The following is a 26216-nucleotide window of genomic DNA, read 5'->3' as shown; positions in this document are numbered from 1 at the left end:
GCAAACCTCCACAGTTACAAAAGAATTGAAATAACCCCCTGTATCTTATCAGACCACCATGCATTAAAGCTAGAATTCAGCAACAATACAAATGGCAGAAAACCTGCAAACTTTTGGAAAATGAATAACACCCAATTGCACCATTCCTGGGTTGAGGAAGAAATAAAAAAACAAATTAAAGACTTCCTAGAATCTAATGAGAATGCAGACACAACATACCCAAACTTATGGGACACTCTGAAAGCAGTGCTAAGAGGGAAGTTCATAGCACTAAGTGCCCACATGAAGAAACTAGAGAAAAGTCACATTAGAGAACTGACAGAACAACTGAAAGCACTAGAGCAAAAAGAAGCAAACTCACCAAGGAGGAGTAGACGCCAGGAAATAATCAACCTGAGAGCTGAAATCAATAAAGTAGAAACTAGGAAAACATTACAAAGAATCAATGAAACAAAGAGTTGGTTCTCAAAACAAGATAGACAAACCTCTAGCCAAACTAACCAAAAGGCAGAGAGAGAGAGCACATTAATTAACAAAATCAGAAACGAAAAGGGGGATATAACAACGGACACTGTGGAAATCCAGAGAATCTTTAGGTCATACTTTGAAAATCTGTACTCCACAAAATTCGAAAATCTAATGGAAATGGACAGTTTCCTGGATAAATATCACTTACCAAAATTAAATCAAGATCAGATAAAGAGTTTAAATCGACCCATAACCCCTAATGAAATAGAAGCAGTCATCAAAAGCCTCCCAACCAAAAAAAGCCCAAGACCAGATGACTTCACTGCAGAATTCTACCAGAAATTCAAACAAGAGCTGATACCAATACTCCTCAAACTGTTCCGCACAATAGAAGCAGATGGGATATTGCCAAACTCTTTCTATGAGGCTACAATCACTTTGATACCCAAGCCACACAAAGATAAGACTAAGAAAGAGAACTACAGACCAATATCCCTCATGAACATTGATGCTAAAATACTCAATAAAATATTGGCTAATCGAATCCAAGAACATATCAGAAAAATCATCCACCACGATCAAGTGGGCTTCATCCCAGGGATGCAAGGATGGTTCAATATACGAAAAACCATCAATGTAATCCACCATATAAACAAACTGAAAAAGAAAAACCACATGATCATCTCACTAGATGCTGAAAAGGCCTTTGACAAAATCCAACATCCCTTCATGATAAAGATCTTGGAGAGAACAGGAATAACAGGAACATATCTAAACATGATAAACGCGATATACACCAAACCAATAGCCAACATCAAACTAAATGGAGAGAAACTCAAAGCTTTTCCTCTAAAATCAGGAACAAGACAAGGATGTCCACTCTCTCCATACCTCTTCAATGTTGTAGTTGAAGTTCTAGCTAGAGCAATAAAAGAAGAACAGGGGATCAAAGGGATACAAATTGGAAAGGACGAAGTCAAACTCTCACTATTTGCAGATGACATGATAGTCTACATAAGTGACCCGAAAAACTCTACCAGGAAACTCCTACAGCTGATAAACACCTTCAGCAAGGTAGCAGGATACAAAATTAACTCAAAAAAATCTGTAGCCCTACTGTATACAGATGATAAACTCAATGAGAAAGAAATCATGGAAACATCACCTTTCACAATATCCACAAGCAACATTAAATATCTGGGGGTAACACTAACCAAAAAAGTGAAAGACCTGTACAATAAGAACTTTGAGACTTTAAAGAAAGAAATTAAAGAAGATACCAGAAAGTGGAAAGATCTCCCGTGCTCTTGGATAGGCAGAATTAACATAGTAAAAATGGCAATCCTACCAAAAGCAATCTACAGATTTAACGCAATCCCCATCAAAATCCCAACACAGTTTTTCACAGACATTGAAAGAACAATACTCAACTTTATATGGAAAAATAAAAAACCCAGGATAGCCAAAACAACTCTTTACAATAAAAGATCTTCTGGAGGCATCACCATCCCTGACTTCAAGCTCTACTATAGAGCCATAGTTCTGAAAACAGCTTGGTATTGGCACAAGAATAGACAGATTGACCAATGGAATCGAATTGAAGACCCAGATATTAACCCACGCACCTACGAACACCTTATTTTTGACAAAGGTGCTAAATCCATACAATGGAAAAAAGATAGCATCTTCAACAAATGGTGCTGGCACAATTGGATTCGGACATGCAGAAAATTGCAGATAGATCCATACCTGTCACCATGCACAAAACTTAAGTGCAAATGGATCAAAGATCTCTCCATAAACCCAGCCACACTGAATCTTTTAGAAGAGAAAGTGGGAACAACCCTTGAACAAATTGGCACAGGAGAACGATTCCTGAACATCACACCAGAAGCACAGACACTGAGGTCTGCAAGTAATAAATGGGACCTCCTGAAACTGAGAAGCTTCTGTAAGGCAAAGGACACAGTCAGTAAGACAAAACAACCACCCACAGAATGGGAAAAGATCCTCACCAGCCCCACATCTGACAGAGGACTGATTTCCAAAATATACAAGGAGCTCAAGAAGCTAGCCACCAAAACACCATACAATGAAATTAAAAAGTGGGGTGCAGAACTAAACAGAGATTTTTCAACAGAGGAATCTGAAATGGCTGAAAGACACTTAAGAAAGTGCTCAAAATCCTTGGCCATCAGAGAAATGCAACTCAAAACAACTCTGAGATACCACCTCACACCTGTCAGAATGGCTAAAATCAAAAATACCAATGACAACCTATGCTGGAGAGGTTGTGGAGAAGAAGGAACACTCCTCCATTGCTGGTGGGAGTGTGAACTTGTAAGACCACTTTGGAAATCAGTATGGCTCAGAAAAATGGGAATCAATCTACCTCAAGATCCAGCCATTCCTCTCTTGGGTATATACCCAAATACTGCATGTCCATACAACAAGGACATATGTTCAACCATGTTCATAGCAGCATTGTTTGTAATAGCCAGAACCTGGAAGCAACCTAGATGCCCCTCAACTGAAGAATGGAAAGAGAAAATGTGGTACATTTATACAATGGAGTACTACTCAGCAGAAAAAAGCAATGGAATCTTGAAATTCGCAGGCAAATGGATGGAACTAGAAGAAACCATCCTGAGTGAGGTAACCCAATCACAAAAAGACAAACATGGTATGTACTCACTCATATATGATTTTTAGACGTAGAGCAAAGGTTTACCAGCCTATAATGCTCTTCCCCAAAGAAACTATAAATCATGAATGACTCTAAGGGATAAATGCACCCCAGGAATGGGAAGTGGCATGAACTCCCGAGCTAATTGAGAGCATGAGGGTAGGGGAGTGGGTGCTGCCACAATAAGAGCACAAGAAGAAGAGTAGAGGAGAAGAAATGGAGGAGCAGAGATATTGAGTTGGGGGAAGAATAGAGGAGAGAGAGTAGGATGAGAGATACCATATCAGAGGGAGCCACTATAGGTCCGAGAAGAGATCTGGAACTAGGAAGATCTCCAGAGACCTATAAGGATGACACGATCTGACAGTCCAGGCAGTGGAGGAGAGGATGGCCTAGAAACCCTTCCCCTAGAATGAGATTGATGACTACTCTCTATGCTATCCTAGAGTCCTCATCCAGTGTCTGATGGAAGCAGAGTCAGACATCCACAGAAATACACTGAGCTGAAATCTGGAACTTAGTTGAAGAGAGGGAGGAATGAAGAACGAAGGGGTCTGTACCTGGTTGGAGAAACCCACAGAAACAGTTGGCCTGAAAAAGGGAAAGCATATTGACCCCAGATGCTCTTTGGGAGGCCAGTACAGGACTAATCCAGCCCCCTGATCATGGATGCCAATGGGGAGGCCCCTGCACTCCTGGGAGCCTCTGGAGGTGGACTGGTGTTTTGCCCTGGTGGGTGGGAGGGACTTCGAGAGCCCATCCCACTTGAAGGGATTCGCTCTGTCTCTGAACACATGGGGAGGGGCCTAGGCCCAGCACAGGAAGATTTGGTGGACTTGGTGGAGCCCCGGTTGGGGGCCCTACCCTGCCTGGGGAGTGGCGGGTGGATGGGGTGGGGGGTAGGTTGGAGGTGGGGGAGAAGGAATGGGGGTGGGGGAGGAGAGGGAGAGGGAAAGTACATGTGAAAATATTAATAATTTAATAAAAAAAAAAGAAAAAAAACAATCACATGAAAATGCCATAAGTAGCTAGGATTCTACATCTGTCATAATTAATCATGATCTTAAAGAAAAGTAAGAAATCAGAAGACACAAAAGGTCCTCTTGTCAAATAAAGAAAAAAATATTTATGTGAGCAGAACTTGCTTCAAACCTAGGAGCAGATACCACACCAGGAGACACTTCAGAAACATCAACTTAAGAATAAGATCACAATCCACATTGCCCCTCGGGTTCTACCCATGGAAGGAGACCAATTTGGGAGTTGGAGAGAATAAAAGCATAATTAAAAACCAGTCCATCGAGTCTCTGAGACTGCTGAATGAAAAGTCACTTACAAACTAGTTACTCTTTTATATACTATAAATAACCAGCCAGATGCAATGAAAGGAAGAATCTCTTTCCCACTAAGAAGAAAAATCCTAGGGCACCAAGGAATGATTTAAGGTGCACAGGACCCTCAAATTAACAACTTCTGTAAAATACTATTGGAAGACATTATAAAGGACCTTCCATTCAAATTAGTCTACATATTTAATATAATTATGATCAAAATGCCAACAGGGTTTTTCATGGAGCATAATGATCTTCATTTTCATTATTTACAATATCATAATGAAAGCTATGATGATTAAGACAGAATGACACCAGAATAGCAATAGGCAAGCAGATAAATTATGAGACATATAGGGACCAGACAGATGTAGTGGGAAACTGATATGTAACAGACATGGTGTTCAAATTAGAGTAGAAAAACCAAGTGCTCAAGCAATATGCTTAGGCAACTAATGGTGACAGAAAATAACTCAGGTTCTTTCTCCAATTGAAAAAAAAAAAAAAAAAAACTTTCAAGAAACTCAAATAACCCAATAATTTCACATAAGTAAAAGTAGTAAGCAAGAGATCTACAAATGCACAGCCAACAAATATACAAAAGCCTGCTCAAACTCACTAGTAGGGAAAACAGAAATGACTCAACACTTTATAGCCAGGCCTCCTTCATGGCCAAGCTGAACTGGTGTTCTCAAAGCCTCACCTCACTTCCAGTTTGCTTGCTCTGCTTCCTGTTTGCAGTAGAAGCCATCTCTCAGCTTCTTGCTCAGGCGGCTGCTGCCATGCCTTCCCTTCCATCAGGGACTCCCCCCTCTGAAACCGTAAGCCCAAATAAACTCTTCTCTTAGTCACCTTGTTTCTTGGGGTTTTATTCACAGCAACAAAAGTGACTCACACCATCACCCAAACATAAAAGGATATATGGAGAGATGACCTCACAAACTATACCTGACAAGCCATCCCAATGAGACTGTCCTGAGTTACTGACCCCGGCTGTACTGGCACAGGAATCCAAAGCCTCTAAAGAGCCTTACTCCTGTAAGAAAGCCTGCCATTTATGTGCCGCAACAGTGGGAGTGGCTGTGCTCAACCAGGAAAGGAAATCCCCGATCTTATGGCAACAAAAAGAAGGCAGGAACCAACTCTAAACAAGAAAAGGAGATTGACTTTGTTTCCACCAATTACCAGTGGTTAACACTGCTTTTCACTACATGAAAAGGGAAAGTCCCTGGACTTCATCTACCAGCCAGAAGCATGTGGTGTGTTAGGCCTGCCCCTTGGAGCTCCAGTTGAAAATGACTTTCAACCTCCAACTCCTAGGATGTTTTTTAGTGAGTGTCTCTAATTTCTCAATAACTTTTAAGAGTCATAATTGTCCACTCTTTGAAATATACATTTTAAAAATGTAAAAGAGTGCACTAGCTAAAACGTCTGGGCCCTCTTACCCACCTGTGACTTCAACTCCCACCAAAGGCAGACAGACATAAACACACCAGTGCCTATTACCATTTTGTATAGGAATTTCCATAAGCATTTTCAAATATGAAAAAGAAAGCAAAGCGGTCTCCTTAAACATGACCTTTCTGGAACACTCTAAGCCATTTAACTTGGGAGCAGGAAAAAGCCAAATTAATCTTTTCCAGTTTCCAACACTCTGTTTATAAGCTACAAGCACCTTTTAAAAACGTATAGGTCACTGCTTACATTAAAGTGACAAAATACGAAATTAAAGGGTTCTTATCAACAGTGATCCTCTATTGTACTGTCAGAGATGCAATCCAAACCACAGCTCAGCTCCAGCTCTGAGTCAATTGATAAGCGCACGGCACACACTCGGGCTCTGGCTTCTCGAGAACTGGGGTGGGAAGCAATCTTCCTCTCCCCTTTCTTTGCAATTTTGTGCATTCTGCAAAGAGGGGAAAATAAGTGTGGGAATTTTCTCTAATTTTCTCCTGCAAAAAAAAAAGAACAATTGTCACTTCAGTGCTATTCTTATGCTCACCAGATGCAATTTGCTTTCAGCACAAATGTATAAAAATCAAGATTAAATCGGGGGTGGGGGACTACCCACGTGTTCCACCTAATTATTCATCAAAGCATCATCTGAGTAATTACCAGGTACAGGGGCATGCCTCCTTTTGAGTAATGGAGAAAAAAAAATGCAATTTTTTTTTTTTTAAGCAAAGCAAATGTTTGCTTTCAGCTTACACCACACTTTCAGGGCAGAATCTTTTTTTCCTGGTTTGAACTGGCAGTGTCTACTAATATTTCAAAAAGGTTGACAATTGATAAAGGTCAGCAATCTGTACCCACATATATCTGAAACTTTTAGGAAACAGTATTTTTAAGACATTAAAAAAAAATCCTGATTTGTTTTGACTCTTTGCTTTTGCTTTTCTCATTTTTATGATTTATAGATACATTAAATGCTGAAAAGGCACTTCAATGAAATAATTTCCAGTGATAGGGAAGAAACAAAGTAATGAAATAAGAATCTCATCTAAGATGGACCAATGGACACATAGGAACTGTGAAGGAGGCAGAAAGGAACAGACAGAGGACAGGTAAAGAGAATCCTGGCCACAGGATCCCACACATACAGAAGGAATCAATGGCAGAGCTGTCGCTTTGGCTCACTATTTGGCACCACCTACATTAATAATTGCTTCACAGAAAATCAACAATAGCTACCCAAATTAGTGGGTAAAATACGATTTGAAAAACAGGGTTGTTTTCAAGTCTCCTCATAAAACAAACAATTCAAATGAATAATAGTGGCCCTACACTGTTGCAGCCTGGCAGGCAACCACACCGTCAAGTGTTCAGCTGTCACTGGCCCATGACTTCTGATGTGGTACTCTGAAAAGGACACAATACTAGCTTTCTGGGTTCCCTGCCAAGAATCCAAAAACCCCCAAATCAAAGGCACCCTATAAAACATCCCAAAAAGTCACCTCAGATGTAAACGTAAAACACTGTTGCAGAAATCAACAAATGCTGTGGGGTTTTGCTCTGCACCCAGGAAGAACATGACTATGAAAACTCGAATGAGACCTACAGTTGGGTCAGAGTACTGTATGGTGCTGAGTACCTCGCTGCGATCACTGTCCTGCGATTACAGAAGAAAGCGCACGGGATAAACTAAATACAAAATATTTACACTAAGGAGGGAGCATGGGCAAGAGGAGCAAAGCCATTAGCAAGGCCGGATGTGGGAGAACCGGAAGAAGTGCCACGGGTGGGAGGAGAGCAGAGGGCTCGAGAGGGGCAATCGTAAACCAGCCACTACCAAATGAAGCCAAGTTCTCAATATCAGAGCCAGAAAAAATAGCCACCTTCTAGAAGCAGAAAGGAAGCACTTGAACACATACTGCCACACACTAGGTTCAGTGCTGGCTTCAGGGACTTGACGCCAGTCTTACAGAGCACTGCACATGAAACGTAGGTGCAAATGGCTGCAGCTTACCAATGGCAATGACCCTTTCTGACAGTTTGCAAGTGTACCTCTGAGTACAGATGATTTGAATTGCAACGCCAAAGCCATACACACGGTGACTAGTTCATTTTCTTCTATGTGGTTGTTATACCTTGATGTTTTGGTTGTACCTGTGAATGGTGACTTAGGAGTGAGGGACAAATCAGCCCTGCTGCCAGAGGAAGGAGACATTTTAGTTACTGCATTAGAGTGTCTAATCCTGTCTCTAGGAAGATGTCAGTTTCCCATTTTACTTCAAACTGTGTTTGCAGCATTCCTTGGGTCTAAACAATATAAACTACGTATAAAGGTCCTTTAACGTAAATATATTTACATTTGTCCTGGCTGGTTTTTGTCAACCTGACACAAGTTAAGAGCTATTGGGGAAGAAGAATTCTCAATTTAAAAAAAAAAAAAAAAACTCCATAAGATTTGCCTGTAGGCAAGTCTGTAGCGCATTTTCTTGATTGATGATGTGAGAGGGCCCAGCTTATCATAGACAGTGCCAGACCTGGACTTGTGGTCCTAGGTGCTATAAGACAGCAGGCTAAGCTAACCAGGAGAAGCAAGGCAGTAAGCCATACTTTTCCATGGCCTCTCCATCAGCTCCTAGCTCCTGGCTCCAGGTTCCTGCCCTGGCATCCCTCAGTGATGGAGTGTGATGCAGAACAGCAACCTGAAACAAACCCTTTTCTCCCCAAGTGGCTTATGGTCAAGGTGTTTCATCACAGCAGCAAGAACCCGGAGACAACATTAGACCTGCAGCCTTCTCAAAACTATTTCAAAATAAAACACTATAACTTTTGGGTGTTCTAGAAAAGATGATAAAGTCTGGCTGCTAAAACATAAATATTGAGGAGACCCAATTCCACAAAAGTTCTTTGTTCTCATTTTTAACATTATAAATCCAAAACTTCAGTCTGAAAAGGAATGAACATGTAAAGAGTAACATTTGGCTTCTGAACTGGTTTGATGACAAACAAATTCATAGATGGGCATAGACTTCTGTACAGTCTAGACTGCCAATATTGTGAGCAGGACATGTCCTGTCACACCAACTCAGATCTGCCACTATGTCTCACAAGTATTCAAGGATGGTATTGTAATAAGCAGGAATGGTTGGGACCCAATAAAAGTTTATTTACAAAATGAGCCATAGTGTGGTGCTCCCTGGTGTCTGGTCCAAACCCGCAGAACAACCAGCATAATTACACTTTCAGTTCACACTGCTGAGCTCACTCCAGTGTGAAGTGCTTCACCAGCATTAACTCATTTACCCTCTCGCCCATGCGATTAGGCAGAAATTATTAGTACCATTGTCTACGGAGGAAACTGGAACCAAGAAGAGTTTAAAAACCAAAACGAAAAAACTTGCCAAGGGTGCACAAACTGTAGGATGCCTTGCTCTGACCTCTGAACTGTAACTGATGCTATACTGCTCTTATGGGATAAATGCAAAGCCATCTGCAACTTCTGGAACTGTGACTACTTGTTATTCTCCTGACCCCACCTCCCAAGGATGAGGACTACAGGTGGGCAACACCACACATCAGCTGGGTGTGGTACTCTGCCAGTTGAACTACATCCCACCCAGAACTACAACCATTTTAGCTATGACTAAATAACAGCCTAAATCCCTAGAAAATACTTGTCACAAACCTCCTGAAGCTTCAAGGACATGACTCCCAGCTGATCCTGGCGTCTTTCCACCAGCTCTCTTTCTGTGCGCATTTCTCTCTCTATTTCCTGAAGCCGCCGCTCCACTCGATCTGAAACCTCAATATGAACAGAGAGACAGTGGCATTAGGGAGCGAGCAGGAGATGAAACCGAGAACACATGATGTCCTAGAAACACTGTGCCTAAAGCATTGACTTGCTAATGGAACCCTTTCTAATGACACCACTTAGGACACCTGGCCAAAAAGTTAATTCAAAGTTACAAAACAAAGGAATCATCCATTTTCAAAATATCCAGAGCTAGACCCCACCAACAGGAATCCTAGACCCCACCAAGAAGGTTCAAAATTTTCAAACTACAACACAGTAATTGCTCAGCATTCAAATACACAAACTAGAAAAGAGCGCCCTCTGGTGATGCAAAGTGGAATACCAATATGCCAACAATTATTACTGAATTCAATTGTCTATCACTTTCATTTGTTTTCTTTTTTATCCATGAGTATGACGGTCTGGATGACCCTGCTGTGAGTGTAAAGTACATCACCATAAGCATTCTGCATGAGCTTGCCAGGGTTTTCAACTGTGATTTACTAAAAATAAAAAGTTGAAAAGATCAAACACTAAAGGCAAAACTGAAAAATGTATAATTAGGACTCAAAAAGAAACATGAAAGAATTCGTCTCTTTGACACAAGATCTTCCTTCATAAAATGTTGTGCAAATTTGAACAGATTTTATATGTGTCAGTAACAGCTCCATAAAATAATTTACACTGGCAATGTATATGTCTGAGGAACAGAAGACATTTCCCATTCATTTAAAAGAATAAATAAAGGCCTGTTATTAAACATTTTTCCACTAGTTCTGTATTTCATGAAAAGTCAAGAATGGTCTGCTCATGGGGCTAGAGAGATGGCTCAGTAGTTATGGTGCTTGCTATGCAACTATGAGAACCTGAACTCAGATAATGCGACAGATTGACAGGTATGTGTGATACTAGATCTGCAGAGTGACAGGCATGTGTGATCCTAGGTTTACAGAGTTACAGACATGTGTGATCCTAGGTCTACAGAGTTACAGACATGTGTGATCCTAGGTCTACAGAGTGACAGACATGTGTGATCCTAGGTCTACAGAGTGACAGACATGTGTGATCCTAGGTCTACAGAGTAACAGACATGTGTGTTCCTAGATCTACAGAGTGGCAGATGCAGAGTGGCAGGCACATGTGATCCTAGATCTGCAAAGTGACAGGCATAGTGACAGACAGCAAGATGATGTGGGGACAAGAGAATCCTGAGAAGCTCATAGGCCAGCTAACCTGACAGACACAGCACTAAACAAGAGACCCTGCCCCAAACAAGGTAGGATGACCAACACCTGAAGTTGTCCTCTGACCTCCTACATCAAATAAACACAGATATTTACATTACGATTCATATCAGTACAAGATTACAATTATGAAAAGGCAAAAATAATAATAATTTTATGGTTGGGGGATCACCACACCATGAGGAACTGTATTAAAGGGTCACAGAATTAGGAAGGTTGAGAACCACTGCCTTGCATGTACACTTTGGTGTAGACACACACACAGATATCCTTTTAAGACCGAATGGGGGACCTTGCTAAGGTGATAGTAATGCTCTAAATTAAACTGTGAGACTCTTGCACAGCTCAGTAAATTTATTACAAAGCACTAAATTACACATCAGAGTAGAATAAGTTTCTGATAAATTATAGCTTAGTAAACCTGTCATTTAAAAAGGCATATAAAGCAAAGTTTGGTGGTGCATGCTGAGGCAATACATAGGGGAGTCATGAGTTCAAGAACTACCCTGGGCTACACAGGAATTTGAGGCCAGCATGAGCCTCAAAAGTCTAAAAGAGAAGGGAAGGGTTTGAACGGTCAACTTGGCACATCCTCATGGTAGAGGAAAGCCTCTGTTGAGGAATTTCCTAGATCAGATCGCCTTCGAGGTATAGTACTGGTTATTGATACAAGAGGGCCCATCCCACTGTGAGCAGTACATTCCTGAGCTGCATAAAAAAGCTAGCCAAGCAGGAGTCTGGGAATGAACCATTCCTTCAAGGTTTCTGCTTAAAAGTCTATTCCAGTTCCTGCTCTGACTTGCCTCAATGATGAACTATGACCTGCAAGTCAAAAGAAATCCTTTCTTTCCCTAAATGGCTTTTGATAGTGTTGTCACTGCAGCAGAGTGAAACTTGAATTCCATTTAAATACAGACTTTGTTCTTTGCCCTATCGTTGTGATCTATGCAACACCCACATTAGACTGACTACATATAGTACCAACTAAATTTTTGGAATTCCACTAACAACCACCGCTGTCAGAAAGAGCTGTGTTTATGGTTTTTGTTTGTTTTTTGTTTGTTTGTTTGTTTTTTGGTTTTTTGAGACAGGGTTTCTCTGTATTGTTTTGGAGCCTGTCCTGGATCTCACTCTGTAGACTAGGCTGGCCTCAAACTTACAGAGATCCTCCTGCCTCTGCCTCCTGAGTGCTGGCATTAAAGGCATTTGCCACCAACGCCTGGCCTGGACCTATGTTTATCTTTTTGGTTTTAATAGGGACCCAACTACAGAAAATAAAGTAAATTGAAATTTTCTCCATAAATAATCAAAATATGTATTCCAATCACACTCAATAGGGTGAAATACAGACAAGTAATGAACTGAAATTTCCTCTATGCAACTTGGATTTTCGAAATTAAGTGTTAACAGAAAACAATTACCATAATTCATGCTATCAATAATAACAATTCCTTTCCAATGCACAGTTTGAATCAAACAACAACCAAAAAAATGATTCATAAAGAATGAACAAGTCATATTTTGGCATGTGTGACAATAACCAATACTTTTTTTGTCTCTCAAAGAAAAATGGGTTCCATAAACTTCCAAGATATATTTTATTTACTGAGAAAATGCATGATAAACAATTGCAGCCTCGGAATAATGCACAATAAATGTGATTAACAACGAACACCAACAGAAAGTGAAACTGGTGGGAGTCAGCAGCTGTCGTTTGTCTTCTCTTATATATGTATTCAGTATTTAAATTCCCCACAGTGACCTGTAATTCTCTTTAAACTTAACTCTAGAGAGGAGAACAGCTGCAGAGTCCATGAAGTTTAACACTCTCACAACAAAACTGCATCTTCTCTGACAGCATGCTATCCTGAATTCACAGATACAGCACAATATGTCAGCCAGTCCTAAATTGTAAATGTTGACATGGAAAGGAATAAGTGAGTCACAAATTCCAAATTAAGCTTTGTGCAAACATCATGTGGCCTTCAGAAGGTCTGCTAAAAATTCAACAATATTGTTTTAGGCTTTGATTAAGATTGCTGGTTTTAATCAGGACTGCATACCAAGTGAGGTTGGAGAAGCCTTTATTCAAGCCTTGCTTAGCAGAAAACCACACTTAACAGTGCAGTGCAGAGACATACAACTTTTATAATTCAACAAAGTACACAGACATGTCAAATATTCTGGATCAATAGAAAGCCACCGCCTTAATGGGGAGGGACACATTGGATGGCTGGGTGAATACACTGGATGGCTGGGTGGGCACACTGAGTGGCTGGGTAATTGGTTTTGTTTTATATGTATATATACATATATAGCAGTTGTTGTTTTATATGTATATAATATACACATGTGTGTATACATATACATATTTATACATGTGTATATACATATAAAATAGCATATATATCAACAGCTATATCTGACCCTGAAGTAATTCCCTGATGAATGGCAATGATGATACAAGAGAATTCAAACTTACTTCAGTGGACCTCAAGTCACTGTTGTTGTAAAGTGGACCCTTACACTTTAAGTACACAATAAAACCCTAAAACATATGGAAGACAGTATTTGGCAATTTTAGTACTCTATGTATATAATTCAAATGAAATGATAACTGCTCACTTTAAGTATCTCATCATATGGAAAATGGTAAAACTTAGGAAAAGTAGTGTGGCCGGAGGCAGAGACAGGAGGATCTCTGTGAGTTCAAGGCCAGCCTAGTCTACAGAGCGAGTTCCAGGACAGGCTCCACAACAATACAGAGAACCCCTGTCTTGAAAAACCAAAAAGAAGAGGGAGAAGGAGGAGGAAGAAGAAGAAAGAAAGAAAGAAAGAAGAGGGAGGGAGGGAGGGAGGGAGGGAGGGAGGGAGGGAGGGAGAAGTAGTGTGCGCTACCAAAGCTAACATTAACAAATTCCAAATTCAAAGCAACAACTATGCAACAATTCCAGAAAGAACAGCATGATGGTTTGCTCAGGTATGAGAAGCTCACCAGAATACTGGCGGTATCTGAATGTGGAGTACAACCTGTCTGTAGTAACTGGGGAGATAGGTCAGTGGGTAAGAGCACTTACTACATAATCAAGCATAGGGACCTGAGTTCTAATTCCCCAAAATCCACACAAAAAGCCAGGTGTGGTCCTGGGGGAAAAAGACAAGAGGACACCCACATTCACAACACCATGGGTGACCCAGATTTGAGGGTCCAAGAGCAGGAGAACTGGCTCCACTCCTTGCTGCAGGCTGCATTGGGTGAGCTAGCCATGGCAGTGCTGGAGAGCTCGCCTGGGTAATGACAGTGAGGGAAAGCAGGCAGGCTAACCAGCCCAGCTACCACCCAGGTCCAGAACCAGGGATATGAATTGGCCTACTCCAATATTCACCTCATCTGTGAACTGTTGGAGCAGGTGAAGGGGACAAACCTACAGATCCAAAACAGCAGGATCCCCACGACACAGGACAACAACAGGACATCCAAGAGGAGCCCCAGTAAGAACCCATTATCAGTGGTGTAGTAGAAACACAGCGGCGAGCCAGACCAATGACTCGTGACAATGAACACTTGCAAGTGAAGATGAATGGACTAAAGGGTATACTGTGTGCCTCAATGGGCCACACTACAGCTTCCACGACAAGATTCTTCTCTTTCTTTATTTTGTTGTTTGTTAGTTGGTTTGTTTTGTTTCTTTGTTTTGTTTGGTTTTTGGTTTTGCTCTTAAATTTTTGTGGGGGTAGAGGTTGCAAGGGCAGAGGGCAGATGTAAAGAGGATAAATAAGTGGGATCAGAATTCATGTTGTGAAATCCACAAAGAACCAATAAAAGTTCTGAAAGAGAAAGAAAGACAAGCGATCAGCTGGGGTTTGGTGAACTCTGGGTTCAATAAGAGACCCATAAAATAACAAAGACAAGCTGAATTCCATAGAAAATTGAGCAAAAAATACAAACTGGTATTTCATAAATGAAAGTCCCCAACAGCCCACAAACATTCAAAAAGGAAATCATTAGTAATCATGAAAATGCAAAAGCCACCCATAGTGAGTGAGACAACATGACTCCTGTCATAATGTCTAGTTAAAAATCCGAGCTGACGAGTGCCAGGAAGCTTGAAGAGCCACATAAATTCGCAAACTGTCCATGGAGGTGAGTTAGTGCATCCAGCTCAGAAATCTATTTACTGGTGTCTGCTAAACTAAAAAGCAACTAATGAATGCACTCCGTGTTATGTATGTACCGAAGGAAATGCATGCACAAGAAAGTAACAACAGCTGGGGAAGCTGTATTTATCCATACCAGCCCAAACTGAAATAACTCAAAGGTTTATCATGGAATGCTAAAATATGTGACAACATATCCATGCAGTACTGAAACAAGTAAAGAGTGCAACACCTGGAAACAATACCCAGAACTAGCACAAGAGCGAAAGGACAGAAACAATGCCCATAACCAGCACAATCGTAACCAATAGCAAAAGGAGTCAGACACGACAAAGCATGCCCTGTATATCCCACTCAGATAAGAGTGGATAATGGGAAGTATTAACTTATAGCATGAGGGGGCTGGAGAGATGGCTCAGTGGTTAGGAGCACTGGTTGTTCTTCCAGAGGACCCAGGTTCAATTCCCAGCAACCACATGGCAACTGAAAACTGTTAACTATAGTTCCAGGGGATCCAACACTCTCACACAGAGTATATACAGGCAAAACACCGAGGCACATTAAATAAATAAATCTAAAAAAAAAAAAAAAAAACTTATTGCATGAAAAAAGCCCAAACAGCAGCGAACCTAGAAACAACAGTAAGGAGCTTCCTAAGGATACTGCAAATGTGCCATCTCCAGAAATGGGTGGTATAAGAAGGATGTTTAGCTGTGGTAATTCACCAAAACACACAATGGCACATGGACCTTTCTACATGTTCATTTTAACTATAATTTTTAAAAACCTTAAGGAACATGGCAAAGCTTCAGAAGTCCTGTCAAGTGACAGGTTTCATTCTAGAATTCATAAAAAGAACGAGATCATTATTTAGTAAGTTAAAGAGGGTGTTAAAGCCATGTTATAAATGTCTACACTCAGCTAGTGTGTCAATCAGACGACTTAGTTTTCTTGCCATATAACTGTTCAGTTACCTACAAAGTCAGTGTATTCAAATCAGAAAGGGTCCTCTTTTTAAGAGTTCATTTATTACTAGTGTTGGTATTATATTATTGGCGTGTGTGTGTGTGTGTGTGTGTGTGTGTGTGTGTGTGTGTGTGTGTGTGTGTGTGTGTGTACATGGGCATGCCCTGGTGCACCTGTGGAGGTCAGAAAACAACCTTCCAGAGCTTGTTCTAAGAGGGCTCTGAGGATGGAACTCAAGCTTGCATGGCAAGGGTTTGTACTCACTGAGTCATCTCGCCAACCCCAAAAGGACAGATGATTGAAGTACTTGATGCTTTAAGCAATTTAAACTGGTATACAATTTAAACTAATGGTGAAATTGATACACCTGAAAAAAATCTATGACTTCATGTGAAAAGGTAAGCAGCCCCCATCCTGGTCACACACCCACTCTTAATGGTAAAAGTCTGTTTTCTTCCTATGGCTCTTCCCCAAAAAAATTAATAGCATTAATTGTTTTTGAGATGGGTGCATTTTGTTAGAGCAATCACTTAGACATCTCTTTGAAGACAGAGGTCATCCATCTCTTGACACACACAGCTACTACATTCAAACTCCAAGATGAACTCAACCTGTCTATGGGGAACTACAAACACAATTCACTGAAGAAATATATATAGTCTACATAAACGAGAAAGTTAAACTTGAATCAAATATCCTAGGAGAAAAAAATTCTATTGACTTCTCTTGGAAAAACAAAACGTGGGAAGTGAAAAAATTGCTCTTGGAGTTGACAAGTTAGTTAACACTTTAGTTAAATTTTCTATTAATATTTTTCTCAAAAAAAAAAGAAGAAAAGAAAAAAGAAAACCAGAATGAGGTTAAAAAAAATTTGTTTTGTCTGATGTTTTGAAACTGGGTAGCCCAGTTTCAAATATGTAGCCCAGGCTGGACTAGACTCAATGATAAAGATTTGATAAAAATAAATACATGAACAATAAAACTTAGTCATTAGGAAATTTTAAAACCTCTCCATATTCAATATGTTTCTTGTCACTGTTACCAAAGACCTCACAGAGCAGTTTATGGTAGGAGGATTTTCCGACTTTCAGAAGGTTCAGTAGACCATGGAAAAGGGTGGCAGGGAACAGCTCACATCATGACAGTCGAGAGAGGAGAGTGCTGGAACTTGGCTGGCTCTCTCCTTTCTCCCCTTTCATTTTGTCTAGGCCCAGCCTATTACATGGTGTTTCCACATTCAGGGAAGGTCTCTCCCTTCAGTTAACCCTCCCTGGAACAGCCCTCACAAGCTTACCAGTGTGTGCCTCACCAATCTTTGGAAGCTTCTAAATCCAGTCACGTGGACAATGATGATTACTCGTCACAGCAAACAAGGATGTCCCACAGTCACCCTGACTACAGAGTCACGGAGATAGTTACCTAACAGCGAGTTGGGCACAGCCACCATACCAAGCAGCCTGTACTTCCCAAATACTTACTAAAAACTGTAGAGGAGCCACTGATCACAGCTTTGAAATACCTTTCAAATATTCATAAAACATTCACGATTTCAAAATTTAGAAATTAATTCTACCCATTATCTATTACTAGTATGAGATTTCAAACTTAAATTCATTAAATACAAGAACATTTTATAATAGGTACAGGGACATACCTTTTGACAAAAATGACATATTGTACTCAAAATGTTACCCTACTTAGCATCATTAGAGTCTAACCAATGGTTACTATGCTACCATTTATCTACAAGTGGAACTAAATTTTGGTTCAGGAGTTGGGTTTTGTTTTTTGATTTTTTTTTTTATGAGGGGGACAACAGTCTCTTGCTTTGCATCCAGCCTAGTCTAGAACCACCTACATTACCCCTGATGGCTTCAAACTTGTGACCCTCTGCTTGGGCCTCCTAAGCGCTGGAACTGCAAGTATGCAGCACCACTCACAGTATGTGAAATAAAAATTTATAAAGAAAGAATCCTCACCACATCTTGTTTCTGGACTTCATTAATCTTTTCAGTCAATTCTTCCAAAACCCTTTTTGTTTCAGCATCTGACCTAAGTAAAGAAAGAAACAGGTTTCAAGCTAAAATTTTTTTAAGGCATGGTGGGTTTTGTTGATGTCATCATTGTTTTGAGCTGGGAACCAAACCCAGGGGCTTGCACTTCCTAGACAAATGCTTTACCACTGAGCTAACCACCCCCCCACACACACACATACACACACTAATTGTTATTCCACAATTCTCAACTGAATTTCTCCTGGAGGGCATGTTAAAACATGCCAAAGGGGCACTACCCACGAAATTTTGGGAATCAGTAAATCATAGGGCTTGATTTCTGCAAATTCCTACATGATGCTGAAGCTGTGGCTCTGGGGTCCTAACTTTGAGCACCACCACCCCACTAAGTTCCTCCAGCTGTCCTCAGTTTCAAATTAGGAAGAAACAAACGAAGAGTTAAAAAAAAAAAAAAACAGGAGAAATAAAACTGATCTCATAACCTGTTTGAGATACACAAACTCCATCCTTATTAGTGCATCAAATTAAACCGCAGCACTCATGTAGTCCAACAATACTTGCAAGAACAGGTCTTCCTCCCATCTCTATTCCCTTTGGATACACTCCCAACTAGCAACCAAACACTTTCTCAATTCATAATCCTTTAGCTTGTTACCTTCATCGTTTTTAATCAAATGCTTTCCATTGACTCCTTGTTTTGAAGTATCTAGTTCACTAACTCCTCAGCAATACGGGGAATATTTATTGCTATTGTGAGCTCTTCTACCAGATACCTGTGTGATTTTTTACGAAGTGCATGTCACACAGGGTGTCCTTCACTCCTAATAGACCGAGGCTCTTGTACTCGCCTGCTAGCACACACATTTCAATCAGCCTCACACTGTCACTCTGGGGCTTTGAATTCTTATCATCGTTTGGTTGTATTCATCATGTCCATTGATATTCCCCTTTTTGCATGAATCATCCATCTCCACATAATCTAGTCCCTTCCCCTTGACAACATTCTTCTGAAAAGCCACTTACTTTCTTACTCTAACTTAGCTGAATCTGCAAGCTTGCTGTGTGGCTGTAATTTGGGGATTATTTTCACTGAATACTTAGGATCCTATTACTATGTCTTCTTTTGCTTCATTTAGCCTTATAATTACTTATTGCAGGTGTACAGAAAAGCAACTGTCTCTGTAACTTTAACCCAGCACACACCCGACATTGCTGTAATAACTTGTTAAGCTGAGAAGACACCTTTTGACTGCTCTGTTTCACAGTATCTACTACATCTTCTAATTTGTATCTTCCTCTTAGTTATAATGCTATCATTTATGTAATTTATATTTAGATGATTTCTCTGAAAGAAGTACCTTAAAAGCTAAGTGAACCCCTGAAAACGTGTTCTTTTTACCTTCCTCTTGATTTGAAGCTTCCCATTCTCTCCTGGGTATCCCAATTCTCATCATCTGACCTTCAAGCCAGGTCTGCATCTTAGATAAGACTCCTAAATATCTGACCTCTTTGGTACTCAGCTCTGTCCTTGATGCTCTCGCCATAGTTTTTCTCTTTATGGCTTCCATTACCATAGCATTTTAATATGCCAAGCACTCTTGAAACTCATATGTCTAGACTTTTTTTTTTCTTTTGGCATAAGGCTTGACTATTTTACATTTCTTCTTGAATGTCTCACAGGCCTATCAAATCCAACATATCCAAGAAAGACCCTTGATTTCCACCCCTCAACTCCCTCGACCAATCTTTTTCATATCATAAAGCAGAACTGTTATTTATTAGTTCCTCACGTAGAAGTCTGTGAGTACCCTTAACATATATCCTTCATATACACTCCATTACCAAATCCTGACTCTTTGGCCTCCAATAATGCATTCTGAAGAAGACTCCTGTCCCTCACTCTCCTGTCATCTCTCTGGTCAAGCCACCATCAGTTCTGATACACTCCCAAGTCAATTTTCCATATGGTGTCCAATTCTTACTTCTCTGCATTTTCATAACTCAATATATTTTTGAAAAGCCAAAATTAAAAACAAGAAATTAATCCAGATGTGATGGGGCACGCCTTTAACTCCAGCACTTGGGAGACAGAGGCAGGTGGGTATCTGTGAGTTCAAGGCCAGGCTACTCTGCATAGTGAGTTCCAGGGCAGACAGAGAGCTACATAGTGAGACCCTGTCTCATAAAAGAAAAAGAAAACAACTGAGTAAATAATTAAATGAGAATACCAATACTTCTGAACCAAATTATTTCCTATCTAGTAGGTTTAGAAACATGAATGTAGTTAGTAGTACAGGCAAAGTATTCAATTTTACTTCTCAATGTCATCTTAGCTCACAAATAAATAAATAAATAAGATTCCTACTTGAGGGCAAATAAAGTTTCTCTGCCTCACCTGTGCCTCCAAATGACAAGCACTTCCCACATGGCGTGGTTTCAAGGTCAGAAGGGCCACAGGACAATGGTGTACTTACTGGGAACCACATAACCAATCAACCAACTCATCTGTGCATCTTCTCCAGGATCCACCTCCAAAACAATATCCCCTCAAACTCAAGTACCCAGTGCATCATTTGTACCCTTGCTCCAGATGTATAAAATCTGTATAGTAAAATCATTCCAGCTTCAAATAATGCTCTCTGTTAATTTGATCACCTTATCAAAAGAAATATAAGCATTAGGTCCTGTATCTTCCCAGTACTTAAGCCCACAATTCAGTAATATAAATACTGCATCCATATCGCTCCATGTGAAAGGGATGGAAGCACAGGGTATTGTGTGGTCAAGGGCAGAGAGGCTCTGGGGCCTTACTACTGCCCAGATTTCAATTCTGACCCTCCCCCACCGTTTCTCATTTTCCATCTCCAGAGAGCAGACTGATTTCATCTCACTGTACCCGCTTCCAAATCCATTAAACGAAGAAAACAATGACTATGTCACAGTTGTTGCAAAATAAACTGTCAGCTTAGGATAAATAGTGTTTGGTATTAATAGATAGTATTAATAATAGTAATGATGGCAGAGTCCTGTTTTTATCTCTAACTTCCCTGCCCTCCTTTTCTAAAGTCAGGGAAGTTGTACAGATTATACTCTATATAGCTGACAGCTAGAGTTTGAACTCACTGTGGCGATACAGAACTGACATGTGATAGAATTTAGCTGAGATACGCAAATGAACACGGAATGCCAACTTCAATTGACTTTGCTTACTCCCTGACCTTTGATGTATTTAGACTTTACTTCTTCTTACTTATTTATTTATTTATTTATTTATTTATTTATTTATTTATTAGGGGTAGAAACGCATGCATATGGAGGTCAGAAGGCAACTTGTAAGAGTTGGTTCTCTCCTTTCACCATGTAGGTCCTGAGGATAGAACTCAGGTCATCAGGCCTGTAGGCACTGAGCCATCTCCACAGCCCTAGAATCTAACTCTTAAGAAAATATAAATACCTTAGTGACTTTAAAAAAAAAAAATGACCTTCAAAATAAAGCACTTGCTACTGTTGATGAAGAAAATGAAACAGAGTGAGGATTTTTTATATTAGGTGACAGCTTTTGGGACCGCTCCAAAACCAGCAAAAACACAACGCAGGCTGTTTAACCACAGTCTTTCAAAGGTGGCAAGTAAACTGAGGTATCAGATTCTAAATGGCTTGTGTCTATACACAGCCAAGTTGCATGTTCTATTTTTTTCCCTTAACTGCTAACAAACTAGTCAGTCTCTACCTCTTCATCTATCTCCTCTCTCTCCCTGAAATGCATAAGTACACCTTCTTTGCTAATATCTCACCATAATATCAGTACCCTATCAAGTAAAAGCGCTCTTAGAAATCTGAAGCTTTGGAGCCTATCCTGGCACTTGCTCTGGAGACCAGGCTGGCCTTGAACTCACAGAGATCCGCCTGCCTCTGCCTCCCGAGTGCTGGGATTAAAGGTGTGTGCCACCAACACCTGGCCTTAGTGCTTTCTTACTACCAACTTTCCTGCCTTCTTCTTCTAAAATCTGGTAAGTTATATAGACTATGCTTGATATACTTCACAGATGAGTTTGAACTTACTGCAGCAAAAAACAGTGAGTCATGATAAACTATAAATGTAAAGGGCTTTCAATTGTGTTATTAATAAATAATAGAGGCTGGAGACATAGCTCAGTTGCTAAAATGTTCATCCCACAACATTAAGGAACTGTGCTCACTCTCTAGCTCCCATGTAAAGAGTTGGGTATAGTAACATGTGTTTGTCATTCACATATTTGGTAGATAATAATAGGAAAATCCCTAGAAATTGCTAGCCAGGCATCCTGATCAGTGAGCATTGGTCCCAGTGAGAGACTCTTATCTCAAAAATATGGTACATGGAAGAGATGGTCCAGTGGTTAAGAGCATCCGCTGCTCTAGCAGAAGACTAGGCCACTCACAAGGGCCTGCAACTCCATCTCTGGCAGATCAGACATCTTCTGGCCTCCAAAGACTCCCCGCTGCCCCATCACACACACACACACACACACACACACACGTGAATACACACATACAAATAGAAAAAAAGTAAGTCTTTAAAAAAATTAAGTCTGATGACTCCTAAGAATACCCAAGTTTGACCTACAGCCTCCATTTGCACACACACACACACACACACACACACACACACACACACACACACACCTGCACATACAGGAACACACATGTACATGTGCATATAAACACACAAAAAGAAATCTTAAAATAACTCATATAAAAGCAAAACATCATTTTCTTAATCTACGTAAACATTTCAATTACAACAATGAATTTATTCTTTTGGTAATTCACACCTCCCAGGAAAACCCTGTGCCCATTTTACCGGCTTCTTCTGGAAAACTCCCTGTTGAAATCATTTCCAAGCCGAACTTGTTCACTGTTGAGGTCTCGAAGGGACTGATGAAAAGCATGAAGCTATGAAGGCAAGAAAGCAAAGCACATTCAAAACTTAGCACAGGTCTTCAAACACAAAACAAAACAAAAACAATGCTCAGAGTAAGAACTCCCACAAAAAGAAGCAAATTCTATAGCACCATTAATAATCAATAAATACTTGTCATTAAGACACATCTTCCATATGTAAGTCTAACAGAAGCCATCATACTATCCCCAGCATAGCAATTTCATTCCTTGTGTATGACCTGGAGATGTCAAGTATTTCAGAATTGCAAGTTCTGTCATTGTCGTCAAGCCTGACACTGGAGTGCAGAACTAACCAAAAGCAAATGAACATGCTGTATTATAATAAATCTTCACACGTCAGCCTACATGCAGTTGGCCAACATCACATGCCAAGACACTATTGCCAACACATGACAACCATGGACAAGAAAGCATGGAGACACATTATTCCTAACAAGAATGCTAAATTCAGTCCCACAGAGCAGAACCGATGGGGTTGTCCTTCTGTACATATGTTTCTGTTATTGGTTGATGAATAAAACACTGTTGTCCTATAGGGCAGCAAGACAGGCAAGTCTAGGAGATGAGAATTCTGGAAGATGTAGGCAGAGAAGGAGGAGTCATGGGAGTCCGGGAAGAGAGGTCTTGAGTCAGGAGTCCTCCGGTAAGATAAGACCATGTGGAAAAACACAGACTAATAGAAATGGGTTAATAATTAAGACAGAGCTAGCCAATAAGAAGCCCTAGTCAGTGGCCAACAGATCTATAATTAATACAAGTCTCTGAGTGTTCATTTGGGGCTGACAGGGTTGTGGGACCAAGCTGGCGGGAAGAACAATCCATAACACAGAACACAACATTTCATATGTATTCAGTAAGAGGATCACACAGCAGTACAAATGCCATCAAAACCATTGCACATCAATCGGACAAGATGGCAAAACATAATGATGTACGGTAGTATTCAATTTATGCACCATTTATAGGCAGGCAACAAGAAATATTTAAAAAAAGAAAAAAATAATGAAGGTAAGTCAGGATAGGGCTGGAGAGAAGGCTGAGCAGCTAAGACTACTGGCTGTTCCTCTATAGGATACAAGTTCTATTTCAAACAACCATATGACTCACAACCACCTGTAATTCTGGTTCCAGGAGATCAGACATCTTCTTTTGATCTCTGTGGGTACCAAGCATACATGTGTTGCACACACATACATGCAGAGAAAACACCCACACACGTAAAACTTCTAATTTTTTTCTTTTTATTGTTTCAGAGTCAGGACAGGGTATACCCATTACTGAAAGAAGGAGCCTGCTTAGAAGTTTGGAACAGTCTATGTCTTGTCCTGGGTGGTGAATACATGGCATTCAATCTAGTGTGCCTTAGACATAAACATACACATTTTATAACTCTGTGTGCTTTGTTTTTAGAGCTACTGAGTCTACACAGTACTGCATGGGCACGAGTGTAGGACTATCTGCTGGAGTGTGCGAAGCCTCTCGGGGATCACATTCATGAAGAAATCACTCACAAAGCCAATAGCCATCAATAGCCAACAGTGGAAATTCATGAGCCTCTCCCCCTTCCGTGCCAGGATTTTGACTGATTTGCTCTTGCATAGCTCTTTAGGATAATAGTAATAGCTGCTATGACGTCACATGTAAAAAGGCCTTGTCAAGCCTGCCAAGTAATACGTTGCTGCAGATGTCTACTACCTCAGACTCTCACAATCTTTCCACCACTGCTCCCATAATGATCCTGAGCCTTGGCAGGAGAAGGTATGATATAGAGATCCCATTTAGAACTGAGGGTCCCACTCTCGTTATCTGCACACTGACCACCTGTGAGTCTCTGTATATCACCATCTACTACAAAAAAAAAAAAAAAAAAAAAAAAAAAGAGGGTAGAAGGACACTTTAATCTATGGGTTTAAGGGTATGACCTGGGTGAGAGAGGGGAACAGGTTATTTCTATGTCCACCTAATAGCATTAGATATTTCCCTTCCCTAAGACTTAGGCAGTCATGTGTTTTTGGCTCAGTGTATGGTACCAGAATGCCTTCCATCTTGTGGAACAGGCCTTAAACCCAACTGGAAAGTGGTTGTTTACCCCTGACATTGGTGCCACTATTGCACTACTGGATCATGCAGCCAGCCCAGTAACTACAGCAGCTTGCAGGGTTCACAGCTGGGTAACACTGCCGAGTAATTGTCTCCTCTGGTACTGTATATAGAACTTCATAGCACTATAAAATCTAGCCAGTAAGGATGAAGTTTCCTAGTGAGTACTAACTCTCCATTTCTGGGCTAGCATGAATACAGCAGTTTTTATCTCTCCATGTCCACACTCAAGAATAACCAAGAGCAATGTTACTAGTCTGTAATGTTGAGTTGGGGTAGGTGAGATAATATGGGACATCACTGACCAGTGACTCAAAAAGAGGTATCTGTCTGATACCTGGCACTTAGCATTTTATTATTTGATACCCTATGGAATCTGGGAGAGAATCGTTTTCCCCATTATAGGGTAATTCTCCTTGAACTCCGTGTGTGTGTGTGTGTGTGTGTGTGTGTGTGTGTGTGTGTGTGTGTGTGTATGTACATATATGTAATATATATGATATACATATTTTTAGGAAGCTTCTCTAGCAGTGGTTTTCCATGTGACTTTTTCAAATGTTTCACTATTAATTCTCCTTCTCCATACTCTCTTCTATCTCCCACAACACCCATCACATTTAACCATTTCTGTTTCACTCTTTCCCTCTCCTGCTCCATATCACCTGCATTTTGTCCCCCTACCTCACTTGAAATCCACCCACTACCACATGGCCCCTTACTAGTTTCCTGACTTCTATGGATATGCTCCAATCTAAACACACATAAAGATCAAAGCTAGCATCAATATATGGCAGAGAACACACAATATTTGTCTTTGTGGGTCTGGGATATCAATTCCATCCATTTACCTGTGAATTTCAATTTTTAATTTTTCCTTATGGCTGAATAATATTGTACTATTACATATACCACATTTTCAATACCAGTTCATCTACTGATGGACATCTAGATCATTTCAACTTCCTGGACACTGTGAATTTGTTGTCATTTTTTGCAAAGACCTTAGCCACTCTGACTGGGATAAGACAAAAATCTCAAAGCAGTTTTGATTTGTAATTCCCC

At 40.4% G+C, this 26216-nt stretch overlaps 1 protein-coding gene across 12 annotated transcripts in view; it reads right to left on the bottom strand.

The window, feature by feature from the left end:
- The window catches only part of Cep128 (centrosomal protein 128), a 337460-nt gene that overhangs the window by 278730 nt on the left and 32514 nt on the right, over positions 1–26216 (bottom strand). For all 12 annotated transcript variants that reach the window (XM_035445124.1, XM_035445118.1, XM_035445117.1 and 9 more), the window contains 3 exons: positions 22954–23045; positions 18075–18147; positions 9620–9736 (listed from right to left, as the gene is read on the bottom strand). In XM_035445124.1, coding sequence (XP_035301015.1) covers positions 9620–9736; positions 18075–18147; positions 22954–23045 — 282 coding nt within the window. The remainder of the gene's footprint in view (positions 1–9619; positions 9737–18074; positions 18148–22953; positions 23046–26216) is intronic.

Source organism: Cricetulus griseus, chromosome 5 (assembly GCF_003668045.3).
Source record: "Cricetulus griseus strain 17A/GY chromosome 5, alternate assembly CriGri-PICRH-1.0, whole genome shotgun sequence".
Lineage (NCBI taxonomy): Eukaryota > Metazoa > Chordata > Mammalia > Rodentia > Cricetidae > Cricetulus > Cricetulus griseus.
The sequence above is the reverse complement of the archived record's forward strand: the minus strand, read 5'-3'. Positions and strand labels throughout refer to the sequence as shown.